At 39.3% G+C, this 16,212-nt stretch overlaps 1 protein-coding gene and 1 long non-coding RNA gene across 3 annotated transcripts in view; one reads left to right on the top strand and one right to left on the bottom strand.

The window, feature by feature from the left end:
• The first annotated feature begins 1,882 nt into the window (after window positions 1-1,882).
• On the top strand, window positions 1,883-5,523 carry Strit1 (small transmembrane regulator of ion transport 1). 2 transcript variants are annotated; one of them, XM_059265416.1, is made up of 3 exons: window positions 1,883-2,385; window positions 4,921-5,016; window positions 5,113-5,523. In XM_059265416.1, exons 1-2 carry the CDS (start codon window positions 2,373-2,375, stop codon window positions 5,010-5,012), a joined length of 105 nt encoding a protein of 34 aa, XP_059121399.1. In that variant the 5' UTR covers window positions 1,883-2,372; the 3' UTR covers window positions 5,013-5,016; window positions 5,113-5,523. The 2 variants fall into 2 exon arrangements, with proteins under 2 accessions (XP_059121399.1, XP_059121398.1); XM_059265415.1 differs by having other exon boundaries at window positions 1,887-2,385; window positions 5,108-5,523.
• LOC131913056 (uncharacterized) overlaps window positions 4,854-16,212 on the bottom strand; it is a 71,106-nt gene continuing 59,747 nt past the window's right edge. The window contains exon 3 of the long non-coding RNA XR_009379804.1: window positions 4,854-5,008. This is a non-coding gene — a long non-coding RNA (uncharacterized LOC131913056). The remainder of the gene's footprint in view (window positions 5,009-16,212) is intronic.

Below are 16,212 nucleotides of genomic sequence, written 5' to 3'. Positions count from 1 at the left end.
GTAGCCATTCCAGCTTTGATCTGGAAGTTCCAACCCCCATTGAGGCTTCAGTAACTGTCACGCTTACAAGGCGGGGTCAAGAGAGGACCCTGAAGACCCAAGATCCAGATGCTCTGGCTCTCTTGGTTCCTGGACCCTGGATGCTGGTCAAGCAGAGTTCTCCACAGAACACCGTAGGACTGCGCTACACCTTTCCCAGACCCTGTAATCTCTCCCTTCACTTGTAAGTTACCCCACAAAATAAACCTCCCTTTTAACTACATGGAGTTGCCCTAATAATTTCACCAATACAATCCTATCTCCCCATGGTAATCTGAATCAATCACCCCTCCTAATAGTATTATTCCTTTTTTAGTCTGTTGCTTTAAAGGCATCAGAAGCCCAAAGTGACCAGGGGAATGTCTGAGCTTCCAGTTCAGTGGAATATTTGTTGTGGCTTCTGCCTGAAGTGCTCCCATATCTGGAAACAAAACTTCTAGGCCAGCAGAACTTAAGGTAGTGGGGACAGGAAGCAAATATTTTCCTAATGGGTTACTAGGGGTGATAGTGAGGGGCACTATTCCTCTTTTCACTCCTTGATTACTGAACGCGTGGATTCTGGCTATTCGAGAAACTGTACCATATATAGGAGAATGACTTTGTAGTATAGGCTTTGGCCTATACTACCTTCTAGAGAACCCTGTACCAGTCCCCCAGGCTACTGCCATCTAATTGACACTGTAAATGTGTCTTAAAAAAAAAAAAATTCCGTCTTTCTATCCAGCCAGCTATTTCAAGATAGTGAAGAACAAGGTAAGACCAGTGGATTCCATGATCATGGGTGCAATCTCACACTTTTTTAGCTGTGAAGTGAGTTTGTTGGTTATAAGCAATACTGTGTAAAATACCACAATATTAGATAAGGCATTCTGTTAGCCTACAGATGCTGATTTCAGCAGAATTATTAGGTTCAGGAAAGGCAAAACCCATAACCAGAATAAGTATCTACTCCATTAAGGACAAAGCTTTGTCCTTTCCATGGAGGAAGTGGTCCAATGTAGTCAACCTGCCATCAGGTGGCTGGCTGGTAACCCTTGGGGAATGATGCCATATCTAGGGCTTAGAGTTGGTCTCTGTTATTGGCAGATCTGGCACTCAGCAGCAGCTATAGCCAGGTCAGTCACAGTGAGTTGAAGTCCATGTTGTTGAGTCCATGCACAAGCCTCATCTCTGCCACCATGCCTACTTTGTTATGTACCCATAGGGCAATGACAGAAATGGCTGAGGAAAGAGGCTGACAGTCCATAGAACAGGTCATTCTATCTACTTGGTTTTTGAACTCCTCCTTAGCTGAAGTCACCTTTCAATGAGCATTTACATGGGACACAAGCATCTTCGCATCCTTTGCCCATTTGGAGAGATCTATCCACATACTTCTTCCCCAGATTTCCTTCTCATCAATTTTTAAATCATGCTTGTTCCAAGGACCTGACCATTGGCTACAATCCATGTGTCAGTGAACAATCACACATCTGGCCATTTTTCCTTCCAAACAAATAATAATAATAATAATAAATACCTCAAGTTGTACTGCCAAAGTTCTGCCCAATGTGAAGAGTTCCCTTCACTAGTATCTTTAGGGGTTGTCCCAGAAAGGGGTTATAATGCTGCAGCTGTCCATTTTTGGATGGTGCCCTTATAACATACAGAACCATCAATAAATCAGTCCCTAGTCTTTTCTTCTCAGTCAATCCATCATAGGGAACACACCATGAGTCCATAGCTACATACTTGGCAGCAGACAGCATTGCAATGAGAGTAGAAGCAATACGTATTTGGGCAACTTCTTCATGTAACTTGCTTGTGTGACAGCCAAGAATAGCCATTACAGTAAATATTGTTATTGCCACTGAAATCAAGCCGGTTAAAGAGCCCGGACTTCATTACAGAAGTTGCAGGGTTGTAATTTTAACCCAAGTGCCTCCAACTGTAAAGTCTTTTCTTACTAATATTTCATCCTCCTTCCTTCCTTCCTTAATAGAACTTACATTCTCAATTTCATTTTTAATTTGCATATCCTTTTTACTTAGCATTCTGTTCTTGTCACAGTAAGTGAATAAACAATCCGCACACCCGTGCACTGGGAAAGCTCAGTTTACTTACTTGTTTAGGACACATACATACATAGCCTCTTGTTCTTCCACAATAAAGGTTAGATGGGAGACAGAGGAGTTGTGCTTTCCAATGACTCCTGTCACCCTGTAGACAATTGGCAGCAGGGGAGCAGCAGCTGCCACACTCTTCAGATATCTCTCTATTTAAAGTTCAGAGGCACAGGATAACAATAAGGAAGAAAGACGTGGCCCTGACTAAGCCACTCAACAATAGAAATAATGGCTGAAAAAGGTAAGCTGTAAGGCACGGGGATTTCTTGACATAAACAACTTCCCAGCTTTTACTTCATTTCTTATCATTTTAATCCTAGGATGGTAGGCTCTCTGCTAAAGAACCATTAGCTACATGTTTTAGTGTGACTGCAAAAAGCTATTAAATATGCAGTTTCTGGACCATGTCTGTATGATGAATAGTTTTGAAATGATTAGTGAAACAGAATAATTTCATACCTGCTTTTTTTGGAAAGGTGAATTATAAACTAATTGTTTCTCAGTATTGAACTATATTTGAAATCTTGGGGGTTGTTGAACCAGAAGTAAGAGCAGTTGAGTTCTTTGTCAGGTCTGCAGGATGGCTGTGTGAATTTGGAGAAGTCTTCCCACTTCTTTGAGTCTGTATTATGACTTTCAAGTGAGAATACCGAGCTTAAACATCTCTGATATGCTCCAAATCTGAATTATTTTTCTCTAATTCTCAAACCTTACTTCATATTTATATGCTTCTATAAAATAATTGATTCCAATATGAATAAATAGACAGACTGAATATATCTTTGTCTGAGAAGCAGTTTTTAAATACATACACAGCAATCTTTGCTTTCAACCCCGACAACAATCAACATTGTGAAACATGCATATATTATCACCCCCATTTTCCACTTAAGGAAATGGAGATATAACGAAATTTAGTATGTGTCCGTGGTCACTAGGATGTAGTGGCACCAGGCAGTGGACCCAGACAGTGTTGCTCCACAGTGGAGTGCCCTAAAGAATGCTTCTACTGGTAGCTACTTTGGTAAGCTTGGAACTAGACAAACAAGAATGCATTTTGAAAAGGCTCTTGCATTTAAAGAGAAGTTTTATTTGTGCCATTGATCTAGGAAGAACATTGGGTTTCATGTATTACCATTTCCAAATGATGCATCAGATTATGGTAGAACTGAAAATATTGGTGTTAAAAGATGACCAGTGCAGTTATACTTGGTTAAAATGCACAGACACTTGCATTGTTTTTACAATGCATAGCATATAAAGGGGTAATTTTTTTAGAGCTTGATATGCAAATTTTTCTAAAACAGATGTTATAAAATTTTATTAAAATACACTTGTATTTTAAACATTTATACTCAATTGGAATAGCTATTAATTTTCAAGTCCTTTGAAGTTAATTGAAGTACTGTATCACTTACATGAATAATTAAAAAAATACTGTCATGTACTTTCACTCTAATGGTATCTTAATTCACAGAAAAAAAATCTTTCTTCCAAATGAGACTAAAATATGTCTCATAATCTTTGCTTTACCCTTAAAGCAACGGCACATGATAGGTAAGGAGGAGGTTTCTCCCTTATGTGCATTACGCCTGTTTAAGGTCACACAATTAGGAGAAGCAAGAAAAGCCCATTTTGTCAGATCAGAAAGACTTCAACATTTTATGAAAAACATTGAAACTATTAAATTTATTTAAGCTTCAGAAAGTTGGCTATTATGAAAGTATCTTCTAATTTTAGAAGTTCCTCATCTCCTGATGACTTTATTTTGATAGCATTAACCACCCTTCACTTTTGAAATGACGGAAATTGTAATGGGACTGCAGTTGCTAATAACATCCATCTCTCTCTTAGCTAATGGCGTATGATCTCATTGTGCTCTTTAATTAAGACTATGTCGTCTTAGTCCTCAACACAGAGACATGAGCTCTATAAGATGTTTTGTGCTGCTTTTCAATCTTTTGTGTCGGGTATATGTGTGTGTTTACTGAAAGAACAAGACTGAGATACAGTGAGCATTAGAGAAAACTATGTATATAAATTGCTTTTTTACAGACCAGGTACAAGTAGGAGATGAATCTTATACAAGCATCTTTCATATGTGTTAGATTATTATTGCCTATAGTGAAGCTCAGTGCTGGTGGTGATAGTGAATGACTTTAAAGAAATAAATTCTTTTTTTTCCTGATGATGATTATGTAAGGTATGATGTTTTCCTTTTCCTGTGAAATTTAAGATTAAAGTCAGTTCTTGAGACCAAGAGCAATTCTCAAAAGAGTCTAATCTTGTATATTATGAGTAATTCAGTTCAGTAGGAATTACCTCACAGTTATATTGGATTGTTGTTATATAAACAGCGGCTAGACCCATTACTGAAAAAACTCCTGAGTATGTTCTGTGTCCACTAAACACAGGCAGGGTGGTTCAGGTTTACAAAGCTTTGCACATGTTGCTTCTCTGAGGAAGCAGCCAGGAGGTAGATACTGCAAGTTCCACTACCCAGCAGGAAACTTCAAGTTCAAAACTGCACAAGGTCATGGAACTGTAAAAAGGTGACCTGTGGTTTGAACCCAAGACTTCTATTTCAAATATCCAGGGTTTATAACTAAGTTGCAGAGTGTCTTCCCAAGAAAACAAGATAAAACCTTCATGTGTAAGCCTGATCAGAGTGAGCCTTTTTTTTTTTTTAGCTTCCCCGGAGATCTCTCATTGTTTTTCTTCATAAAGTTTAATGCCAAGTGGGTCTATTTAATCTGTTTTCATTGCTTTTAAACAGAGTCAACATCACCACAGCTCATGGTTCCCATTCTTCTCCTGGTTGGATGGATTGTAGGCTGCATCATAGTGGTTTACATTGTCTTCTCCTAGAAAAGTAAGGATTTTAATAATGGATGTTTATTCACTGCATAATTGTTCTAGAATTGATCTTTTCTGTTTTACTAATGAAATGTTTTGTCTTTCAGGCAAGAAAACTTCAGGCTGATACCATTTAGAAGAACTAAGAAAAACATGGACATGGCTGATCATTAAAGGTGTCTCATGTAAATAGCTGCAGTGTTTCGTATCCTTTGAAGGCAGAATTTGTTCTCATAAGAATATCTTAGGAACTTGCTGGAAATTACAGATAAAAAATATAAGAAAATTCAGGTGAACTTTTCTATGTCAAGAAAGTTGGAGATAAATGCTTAATTATGGCTAAAAACACATTAAGCAATAGGATTGAGTATGATGATTCAATTAGATTAGAAAATGTTTTGTATCCTCCTTCCCAAATGGATAAATGGACTAAAGAACACACAATAAACAGAAGATAAAGGACAACTGAAAAACTTGGATCTTGCCCCTGGCTCATAATGAGAAATGTAATTTAAACCATACTGAAAGACCATTGCTTACAGATGTGTAACAAATAAAAATGTTGGACATCATTGGTGTTGGTAAGGCTGTGGGAGATAAGCACTTTCATACACTGTCTTTGCAAAATCAAAATGGAACATTTTATTATTATTTGCCTTTTGGAGAACATCTTGGTGTTGTCCAAGTTGGATTCAAAAGATCCTTCTGTCTCAGGTTTCTTGAGTAGCTGGGAATATGGGTGTGTACTATTTCGCCCAGCTAGGTATAACATTCTGGGGGTATAGTTGGAAGTTCGTATCTTCCAAAACTTGTATGTTTATTTTGGACCAGTTGTTTGTTTTTAAAGAATATGTCAATTTTCACAAAGATAGCAGCAAAATACAAAATGGCTTATCATGTAGGGGGCAGAATCAACTGTGATGTGCACGTGATATAAGAGAGATGCAACTTTAGAAAGGAATGAAAAAGGCCTTTAATTATTGATGTGATGTAATCTCCACAACAAAAACATGTTAATTGAAAAAAATTAGGTAGGCTGGAGAGGTGATTCAGCAACTTAGAGCACTGGCTGCTCTTCCAGAGAACCCAGGTTCAATTCCCAACACCCACATATCTGTAACTCCAATATCTGTAACTTCAGTTCCAGGTAATTCAACACCCTCTTCTAGCTTCTTGGGTGCAAGGCAAGCAAATAATACACAGATGTATATGCAGTCAAAATACTCATACATAAATAAAATAAAATAAAATAAAAATAATGAAACATTTAAAAAGTCAGGTGTATCTACTACCATTTGTGTAAGAAAAGGAGGAGTTAAACCAATAGGCATGTAACTAACTTACCACAGAGCCAAACAGTTGAGGTTAGATACTTCTGCACATACTTTGTTTTATAGTGTTTCATTTTTAGGATAATATGGATATTTTATAAATTAGAAAAATCAATTATATCCCAAATTGAAAACAAGCTAAAAGCAACCTAATATCATATCAGTTTGGTGATTGTCTTAGTCAGTGTTACATTACTGTGAAGAGACACCATGACCAAGGCAACTCTTAGAAAAGAAAGCATTTAATTGGGGCTTGCTATCATTCTCATCATGGCAGGGAGCATGGCAGCATGCAGGCAGGTATGGTGATGGAGAAGTAGCTGAGAATTCTACATTTGGATATGCAGGCAGCAGGAAGAGAGAGACACCGAGTCTGGCTTGGGCTTTTGAAAACCTCAAAGCCCACCCTCAGTGACATACTTCTTCCTATAAGGTCACAACGCCCAATCTTTTCAAATAATGCCACTCCATGCTGATCAAGCATTCAAATATATGAGCCTATAGGGGCCATTCTTATTCCAACCACCCCAGTAATATAACCTAAAAGAGAAAGTAAATCTTTCATATGATTTAAAACACAGTATATGTTCTTTACTATAAGTATCTTATGGGCTAGATAACTTAAAACCACGTTCAGCTGGGTGAGGTGCAAGCACGTTTAATCTCAGCACTTAGCAGGCAAAGGCAGGCAGATCTCAGTGAGTCTAGACCAGCAAGAGATAAACAGCAAGATCCTGTCTCACAAAACCAAACCAAACCAAGCCAAAAACAAAGCAGCCACCCCCAAATAAACAACAACAAGAACAAAAAGCTCAACCCCAAACAAAACCTGAGCAAAACAAAACAAAACAAAACAAACAAACTAAAACAACCACATGCAGTGATCTTTTTCCAGTAATGTTATTTATATTGTTGGTTTGAAAGCCGGACGATCACTATACATGGCAAATAAACGTACTTTGTAGTATTAAAATTACATATGAAATATTAGCACAAATCCACTATTTGTTTTCCTTCTTCTGAAAAGTAAATAACTACCCTAGCTTTGCTCTCTGGAAAACCTACTGGGGAGAACTCCTGCCTTCACTGTATCTGAGAGTACTGCCTTCTTTGAAGGAGTCAGGAACCCCCAGCCTAGTTTGGGGTGGGAAATACGCAAAATGACTTGTCTGATGATGTCAGTATCCACAGACCAGTTTAACTGCACTGAAAGTGTTCCAACACAATGTGTGTGCCTCCTGATTGGGTGCAGTGAAAATACACAAGGACATCCAGGAAGTATTTCTGCCAAAACTTAAGCAAACAAACTTTCGATCCAACTACAAGTGTTCAAAAGAGAACCGGGAGGATCAGCCAAGCGTGGAGTATGGGAAACCATACAGAACACACAAGCCTGCTTTTCCAGCAAATAACCAATGCTGCAGCTCTGTTCATGGCAGCCAAATTACAGAAGCAGCCTATGTGTGTGTCCACATACAAATGTGTTACACACACACACACACACACACACACACACACATTGCAGTATGTTCAGCCATAAAGAGGATCACACTTATGCCATTTGGAGGAAAATGGATAGAATTGGAGATCATGTATGAGACAAAATCCAGATTCAGAAAGACAAATATCACATTTTCTCAAATGTATGGAATCTGAATGTAGATTAAAAAATAAGGCATAGTACCAATGAAATGGCTCAACAGATAACTCATTGGCAAGTCTAATGACCCTTTGATTCTGGGACTCACATGTAGAAGGAAAGAACTAACTCTCAACTTGTTCTCTGACCTCCACATCACGCCATGACAGGTACCCACACACATGCAATATACAATGCAAATATATATATATATGCACATACTTTAGTATATGCATATATACACATACTTTAAAATATTTCATTTACTTTTTATTCATTTTTTCATACAACATATTTTGATCACATTTTTCCCCTTTCCCCAACTCCTCCCAGATCTTCCACTTTTCCCTATGCACCCAACTTTATATTTTTCTCTCCCTTTCTCTCTCTTTTTTAAACTTTCTTTTTATTTATTCTTTGTGTCTTTCACATCATGCATCTTAATCCCATTCATTTCCCCATCCCTTCATATCTGCCCTCTGCCCTTGCAACCTCCTCCCACAAAATAAAACAAAATTTAAGAAAAAAAAAAAGGAAAAACCAATCTCTTCATGGAAGCTGTAGTGTGACCCAGTGAGTCATGTAGTAAACACTTTTTCCCATGTATCTTTACTTGCAAGTGTTCATTGCAAAGAATCATTGGTCTGGTTTGAGGCCTGTGGTCTTGACTCCACTATTGATCCTGGGCCCTCACTGGGACTCCTCTTGGATATTCTGTTGTTACCTGTGTTGTGGAGATCCTGCAGCTTTTGGAGCTGCAGATGCCTTCACATACTCTAGCAGATCATAGATGGGGTGGAGGTTGGGGTAGGCCAATTTATAACCCTGGATCTGGGCCTGGGTAGTTGCAGGGTTGGTCAACCTGCCCCATCTCCTTTGTCCTCACCACTAGGGTGAGCTTTCTAGCATTGTCCTGACTAGTTTACCTCTTGCAGTGATGAGCAAGGGGTGGGGCCAGTTTTCCTGTTTTCACATCCCCAGGGTTGGCTCTCCCACACCTGCACCTTCAGGACCAGCTCTGCTGTGTTGCCCAGGTGAGGTGTAGGAGCCACTGTCCTGAGTGCTGCAGCTGGTGAGGGGCAGGGACAGCTCTCCTGCTCTTATTCTTATGATCTCAGGGGCAGTTCTCTTACTCACTTCTGGCATGGAGAGTCGGGAGCGGAAAAAGATGGAGGGGAGGGGCACATACACAAACTTTAAAAAAAATAGAGAGGACTCCCCTTTCCTCTGCCACTGTACACCACACTTATGACTGGGCTTCTTGCCATGTCTTCTCACAAGACTTTCAGAATTAAACAATTCCTGCCAAGAAACAAAAGCAAGGTAGTCCTATTCACCAATGGATTTGGATGAAAATTTGTAACAATATTAGGCATAAATCCAAGAGAAGACACTGGAGGAGAAGGAAAGATTCTTCACCTGCAGTCTGCAGGATTCACATACTATGGCCAGACTGAGAGTTTCTGCTGAATCATGGTCAGTGATCCTACCAGATTGAGCTCAACATTTTTAACCTCTGGAGACTCGGTCATGTTTGAATTCGGAGACTGATTTGCTATTATCAGTTCCACATGAGTTAATTGGTTTGTTCAGTAATAAAATGTATAGAACATTTAAAAAAAAGATGTGATAGTAGAAAAGGACTGTTTGAGTAGAAGAAGAAGCAGTTGGAGGGAGGATGAGGGCAAGAGAAGGTAACAAGGGATTGGATATGAGCTAAGTACATCATATGCTTGTATAAAAATGTCTTGATGAAACACATTATTTTCAACAATAATATATATTAATAATTTTTCCAGAGACAAAAAGTTAAAAAGCCCAGATTCCTCCCCCTACCACAAAAAAAAAAAGAGGAAAGGAAGAAAAAAGGAGAGTGGGAATAAGCAATGATTCCAGAATATAAGGCTATCAGGTGAAGATGGACCAAATCCACAAACACATTTTATATTTCTGTGATAATGACATTAGGTAATTATTAGTAATTTTGTTCACTCTAATAGCAGTTGGCAACAAGAAAACAATCTGGTAGAGATTTAAGTGAACGACCTGCTGGGGAGGTGTTAAGTATTACCTGAATTTATTCCCACAGAAAATTAACAAAAGAATAAAGCGCAGTGTGAGTAAGACAGGCAAACTGTTGATCTTTGTTGAAGCCAAGTGATGCATTTCTGAAGATTTATTATACACTTTGACCTAATCTTTGTGTAGAACATTTTGTGCTTATTTCTTTTTTATCTTCTCACTGTCACTGTTCTGAGCTGCAATTTATGCAAATAATAACGTAGAATAAAATAACATAAAGTTAAACATGGCTGTATTCCTGAATCCTACATCCCAAAGATTCTGACTGGACAATTGCGTCATTGGGCCAGGAATCTACATTTTTAAAATAATTCTCCCAAGGATTCTTGAGCAGGCAAATGTTTGAAAACTTGGGTTTCGAGAAAAGATCCTCAGACCTCAGGGCTCCTCACTGCCCCATAGTCCCGTGGAGACTTCAAAGCATGGAGAACATGGTAGTATTCTCAGAGTTCCTGATGCAGAAGAGCAGGGTGGGGCTCTGAGAACTGAGTTTCTAACAAGGTTTAGCTGGTAGGCAGCTACTGGCCTGGTCAGAGCCACTGCTAGGAGAAAGACTGGCTTCTTAGTCAGCTGCAACTCTCTCTTCCACCACTGAATTCCTCGCTCCACAGACACCAGCTTTTCTCATCAAAACTCCAGAGAACACTTTTGCTTTATGATTCTTGTCTTTCCAACTTGATTAAGTACTTCAGCACGCCGTCCTCCAAATAATATTCCACTGAAAGCCATACTTAGAAAATTGACACAGAAAACGCACATCAAATTAGACAGAAGTATTTTTTTTTTAATAGCTTGACCTGATTTTCATTTTCTTCAGAATCAGAGGTTTGCTGAGGCTACCTCTTCTGGACTTGTGAAAGTTGCTTGCTAACTGTGTGAGACAGTCGTTATCTCATGGTGAGCTGGAATGTTGTCACTGTGGAGTATGTGCATCAGGGAGACAACTCCCCTGCACTGGACCTTGTGTGTACTAGGTGCGTACTAAAGACTTACCAGTCCACCATGGCTTGCATCAATTTGAGTTGTCTGTTGTACATTTAGGCATGTCAGGGCTTCAAGATGACATGTTTGTATTAGCAATCTACTGAGTTAATTACAATGATAGTTCTCTGTTTCCTTGAACTTTTTGGTGTTATACAGCTTTTAATTTTAATTTTTTTTTTTTTGAGACATGGTCATATAATCCAGGTTGGTTTCAAACTTACTATGTAGCCAAGGATGACCTTGCACTTGTAATCCTTCTGCTTCCATTCCAAGTGCTAGGATTAAGGCATGTGTCATGATGTCTGAGTTATGTAGTTCTGTGAATCAAGTCCAGGCTTTGTGCAAGCTCTCTATCAACTGAACTACATCTCCAGTTCTTGTGTGTATAGGCTTTCAATGAAAAAAAAAATCCATGAAAGCTATGAACTCATCCAGACACCACACATTCAAGCAGGATTGTAGGTGCAATTTCAACGTGTTTACAGACCTTCTGGAACCCCCTGAAGACACCTCAGTTCACACAATGCACCTCCTCTTGAAGGCTTTAGCTTTACAGTGTGGCTTTAGTTTCACATTGGAGTTAAAGACCTCATTAGTTAACTGTTTTCCTAGATAGAGATCAGAGGAAAACGTGTAGGTGCTGGTCTTTCCTTCTACCATATAGGTCCTGAGGTTTGAACTCAGGTTATCAGGCCTGACAACTGTTGTCTTTACTCACTGAGTCCTCTTGCTTAGTCCTTTATATTTCCCTTTATTAGAGGATATTTTCAAAAATTATTATTATTTGGGAGCTGGAGAGATGGCTCAGCAATTAAGAACACTGGTTGCTCTTCCAGACTGTTCAATTTCCAGCCCCCATATGGTGGCTCAAAATGTCGGTGACTCCAATTCTAGGAGAGCCTCTGGACTCTTTTGGTCTCTGCAGGCACCAGGAGAACATGTGATGCACAGACAGACATGCAGGAGGAAACAGCCAGACACATAAAATAAAATAAAATTAAAACTTAAAAGTTAGTATTTAAATATTCATTTTAATTATTATTTATTATTGTCTTAAATGATATATGTGTCCGTGTATGGGTGTGTACATGTGAGTGTGAGTACATGCCAGAGCCAGCTCCCAGGGAGCTCTAGTTATAGGCAGTTTTAAGCCACCCAACATGAATGCTGGGAGTCAAACATGGGTTCTCTACAAGAGCAGAATATGCTCTTAATTGCTGAACCATTTCTCTAGCCTCTCAAAAACCATTTTAATTTAAAAATATATCTACTTACAATGTGGATAATTTTTAAAAATAATACAATAAAACCAGTTAATATTTCTATTGTCTCATATACTTAAATATTTAAAATTTACTCTCAGTGCTTTCAAATACACAATATGTTGTTGCCAGCAGTAGCTGTCATGTTATAAATAGACCTTTTGAACTTATATTCAAATGGTCTAAATGCTAGAGATGATGTGGGATAAGAGGAACACTTATTCACTGTCAGTGGATTAAAAACTGATGCAGCCCTTATAGAAAGAATTGTGATTTTTTTTTCAAAAAGTTGAATTAGAACAGCCATTTGACCCAGCTATATAATTTCGGGACATATACTCCATGTACCACTATACAGATATAGGCTCATCCACGTTCACTGATGCTCTATTCATAATAAGAGAGGGAATCAACCTTGATGTCCATCAACTGATGAATGGATAGTGAAAATGCAGTGCACATAAACAGGGGAAATTTATTCCACTGCAATGAGTGTGAAAATGTAAGATTTGTAGGAAAGGCAGTGGAACAAGAAAAACTACACTGAGTAAAGCAGCCAGGCCCAGAAGGACGAGCGCCAGATGTCTGCTCTCTTTCGTATTTGTGTCCTAACATTAGCTGTTTAGAGTTGTGTGTTTAACTAGGAGTACCCCTAGAAGCCAGGCAAGTAGAAAAGGGCCGTTGGAATGCCGTAAGGGATGGGGATAGCAGAGCATAGATGCTATGAAAATAGAATGGGGAAATACTAGAAGTGAAGAGCTTAAGCAGGGATGGGGGGTAAAGGAGTTGAGGGTGGGGGGTAGAGGGTTACCCTAAATGAGTGGTATATGGGAGAAGCTTACTAAAAAGTAAGAAAAGAGAAAGGAAGGAAGAAAGAGGAAGAAGGAAGGAAGAAAAGAAGGAAGAAAGAAAGAAGAGAAAAAAGGGAACGGAGTGATACACACATACAAACAGGCAGACAGAGGAGGAAAATATTTTGCAGTGCTGGATGATGTCACAACTAAAAGCCATGACATTAAACAAAAACCCCATTGCTACATGACAGATACTTCCTTATTAGCTGTTGGTCAGAAAGGCCGCAGACAATCCCAACAGAACACAGGCTCTTGCCACTTTTCTGGGATTCCCATCAGAACTAGTTTATAAAACTCCATTGCTGAAGACACCGTGCACATTGATTGAAAATTACAGAGACACCAAGCTGCAACTGATGTGAAGGCTTCCTCCCTGCTGGCTAGCTTTCATTGTGTTGAAAGGTACCACTCGGTGTCCTAGAGAAGAAAAGGTATCAATGGTCTCGTTCAGCTGTGCACTCTACAAACTACAATACCAACCTACAAGCAACATGTGCCCTCTGGTGCAACGGTGGTGTAACTGTTTTGAGGGTAACCATCCACTCTTTGGTTGGATATTACTTCCACAGGAAATAATCCATACTTTGTATGGTAAACATGGTGAAAACTCTATGGCTAAGAAGGTCTTAGGGCCCAGTGCGGAACTTACTATTGTTGTTTAAACAAATTGTTATGGTGTAAAACTACTTTCTAAATATATATTTTTGTATCCACTGACAAACGGTAATCTCAGTCTTAACCAGGGAAGCTTCTATTTGCCAGGCATGACTATGAATATAGGGATGCAGGGCTTCCTATGGAGTTGAGAATAAGTGATGATTGAGTATTTATCCATACACAAGATATTTTATATCACCTCCCCAAAGGCTCAAGAAATATTGTAGAGTCTGAGTTGTAAAGATTGTAGAAGCTGAAATATAGGCAAATGAGCCATAAAGTATTTTCTTCTGAGCATGACATAGCTAATCAATCATCATTTCATAGCAACTGTAGCTGCCTGCATTTAGCCTGCACAAGACCGGACCTGTCAATCAGCAATCATGAATCAGGGATGGGTTCTCCAGACCCAACCCTCCATGCTGAATTATTTGGCTACTGATGGATTCTGAGACAGGGACAGACATTGTCTTCAGTTATGGACTCACTGAGAATACCACCAGACTCCAATGGACAGTTCAAAACTCATGATCATACAGATAGCCCCAGTTGACTTCACAGAGGCATAAAAAAGACATAAATGGGAGAAAGGTACTCATAGGAAAGAGGGGTCTTTGCAAGGGTTGGGGATTCTGAGAGTGTATTGGGGGAACAGTATCCATAAAGCACTATCTGCATATAAGGAGCTGTCGAAAGACAGGTGTGATGGGGGAAATGGATGGTGGATAGAATTCAAATACATTTTATTCATATATGGAATTTCCAAAGAATGAAATTTAAAAAATAATTTTTTGACAACTCTTTCAGCAAAGACAGTTCAGTACAGAGATCCAAAAGAAGAGAAATTTTGGATCAGATTATTATTATTTTTTTTATATTTAATTTTTTTTTTATTTTTTTAATTTTTATTTTGCAATACAATTCAGTTCTACATATCAGCCACAGATTCCCTTGTTCTCCCCCCTCCCGCCCCCCTCACCTTCCCCCCAGCCCGCCCCCCATTCCAATCTCCTCCAGGGCAAAGCCTTCCCCACAGACTGAGATCAACCTGGTAGACTCAGTCCAGGTAGGTCCAGTCCCCTCCTCCCATGCCGAGCCAAGGGACCCTGCATAGGCCCCAGGTTTCAAACAGCCGACTCATGCAATGAGCACAGGACCCGGTCCCACTGCCTGGATGCCTCCCAAACAGATCAGGCCAATCAACTGTCTCACCCACTCAGAGGGCCTGATCCAGTTGGTGACCCCTCAGCCATTGGTTCATATTTCATGTGTTTCCGTTTGTTTGGCTATTTGTCTCTGTGCTTTATCCGACCTTGGTCTCAACAATTCTCGCTCATATAAACCCTCTTCATTCTCGCTAATTGGACTCCCAGAGATCCACCTGGGGCCTAGTCATGGATCTCTGCATCCAGATCCCTCAGTAGTTGGATGAGGTTTCTAGCATGACAATTAGGGTGTTTGGCCATCCCATCACCAGAGTAGGTCAGTTCGGACTGTCTCTTGACCATTGCCAGCAGTCTGTTGTGGGGGTATCTTTGTGGATTTCTGTGGGCCTCTCTAGCACTTTGTTTCTTCCTATTCTCATGTGGTCTTCATTTACCATGGTCTCCTATTCCTTGTTCTCCCTCTCTGTTGTTGATCCAGCTGGGATCTCCCACTCACCCAAGCTCTCTTTCCCTCGACCCTCGCCCTTCACTACCCCCACTTATGTCCAGGCTGTTCATGTAGATCTCATTCCATTTCTCTGTCGTTGGGCGATCCCTGTGTCTTTCTTGGGGTCCTGTTTTCCAGGTAGCCTGCCTGGTGATGTGAGTAGCAGTGGATCAGATTATTTAATCCTAACTTGGGACTCTTTGCAGTGATTTAATCTTTCACTACATTTTGTGTGGTTGTTGTGAGGAGTGTAGTGTTGTTTTTAACCAACTAACCTTGAATCATTGGAGTCATTTGTTAAAATGCAACTTGTAAGCACTCTTCTTGGAGATTTCTAAAGAAGACCCTTTAAATAAACAAGTTCTCATGCAGTTTTATTATAATATTATCACAGAAATATGTGTGTGTGACTTGTATGTGTATATTTGTAGGTATTGCTTCCTTTTACATATAGACATTGATTGATGTTTGTCTATATTATTTTTCAATCATTTCTCTGTCACTACAAGAAAATATTAATAATTTATTATGAATTATAAAATATTAATAATTTATATAGTGTTGCACTATATTGCACAATTGCATGAGGTATAATGGTGCTAGATAACATTATTTTTTCACTAATACTTTGGGTGAACCCATTTTTCATTTTCTTGACTCAGCATGCAATTCATAATAAGCAAGTAAGACATATGTGTCAGATTAACTCCTTTTCTCCCGACAGCATTCTTAGATACATGGTGGTAACCT

Source organism: Peromyscus eremicus, chromosome 6, assembly GCF_949786415.1.
Source record: "Peromyscus eremicus chromosome 6, PerEre_H2_v1, whole genome shotgun sequence".
Classification (NCBI taxonomy): Eukaryota; Metazoa; Chordata; class Mammalia; order Rodentia; family Cricetidae; genus Peromyscus; species Peromyscus eremicus.
Note: the sequence above shows the minus strand (reverse complement) of the source record. Positions and strands in the feature narration are given on the sequence as shown.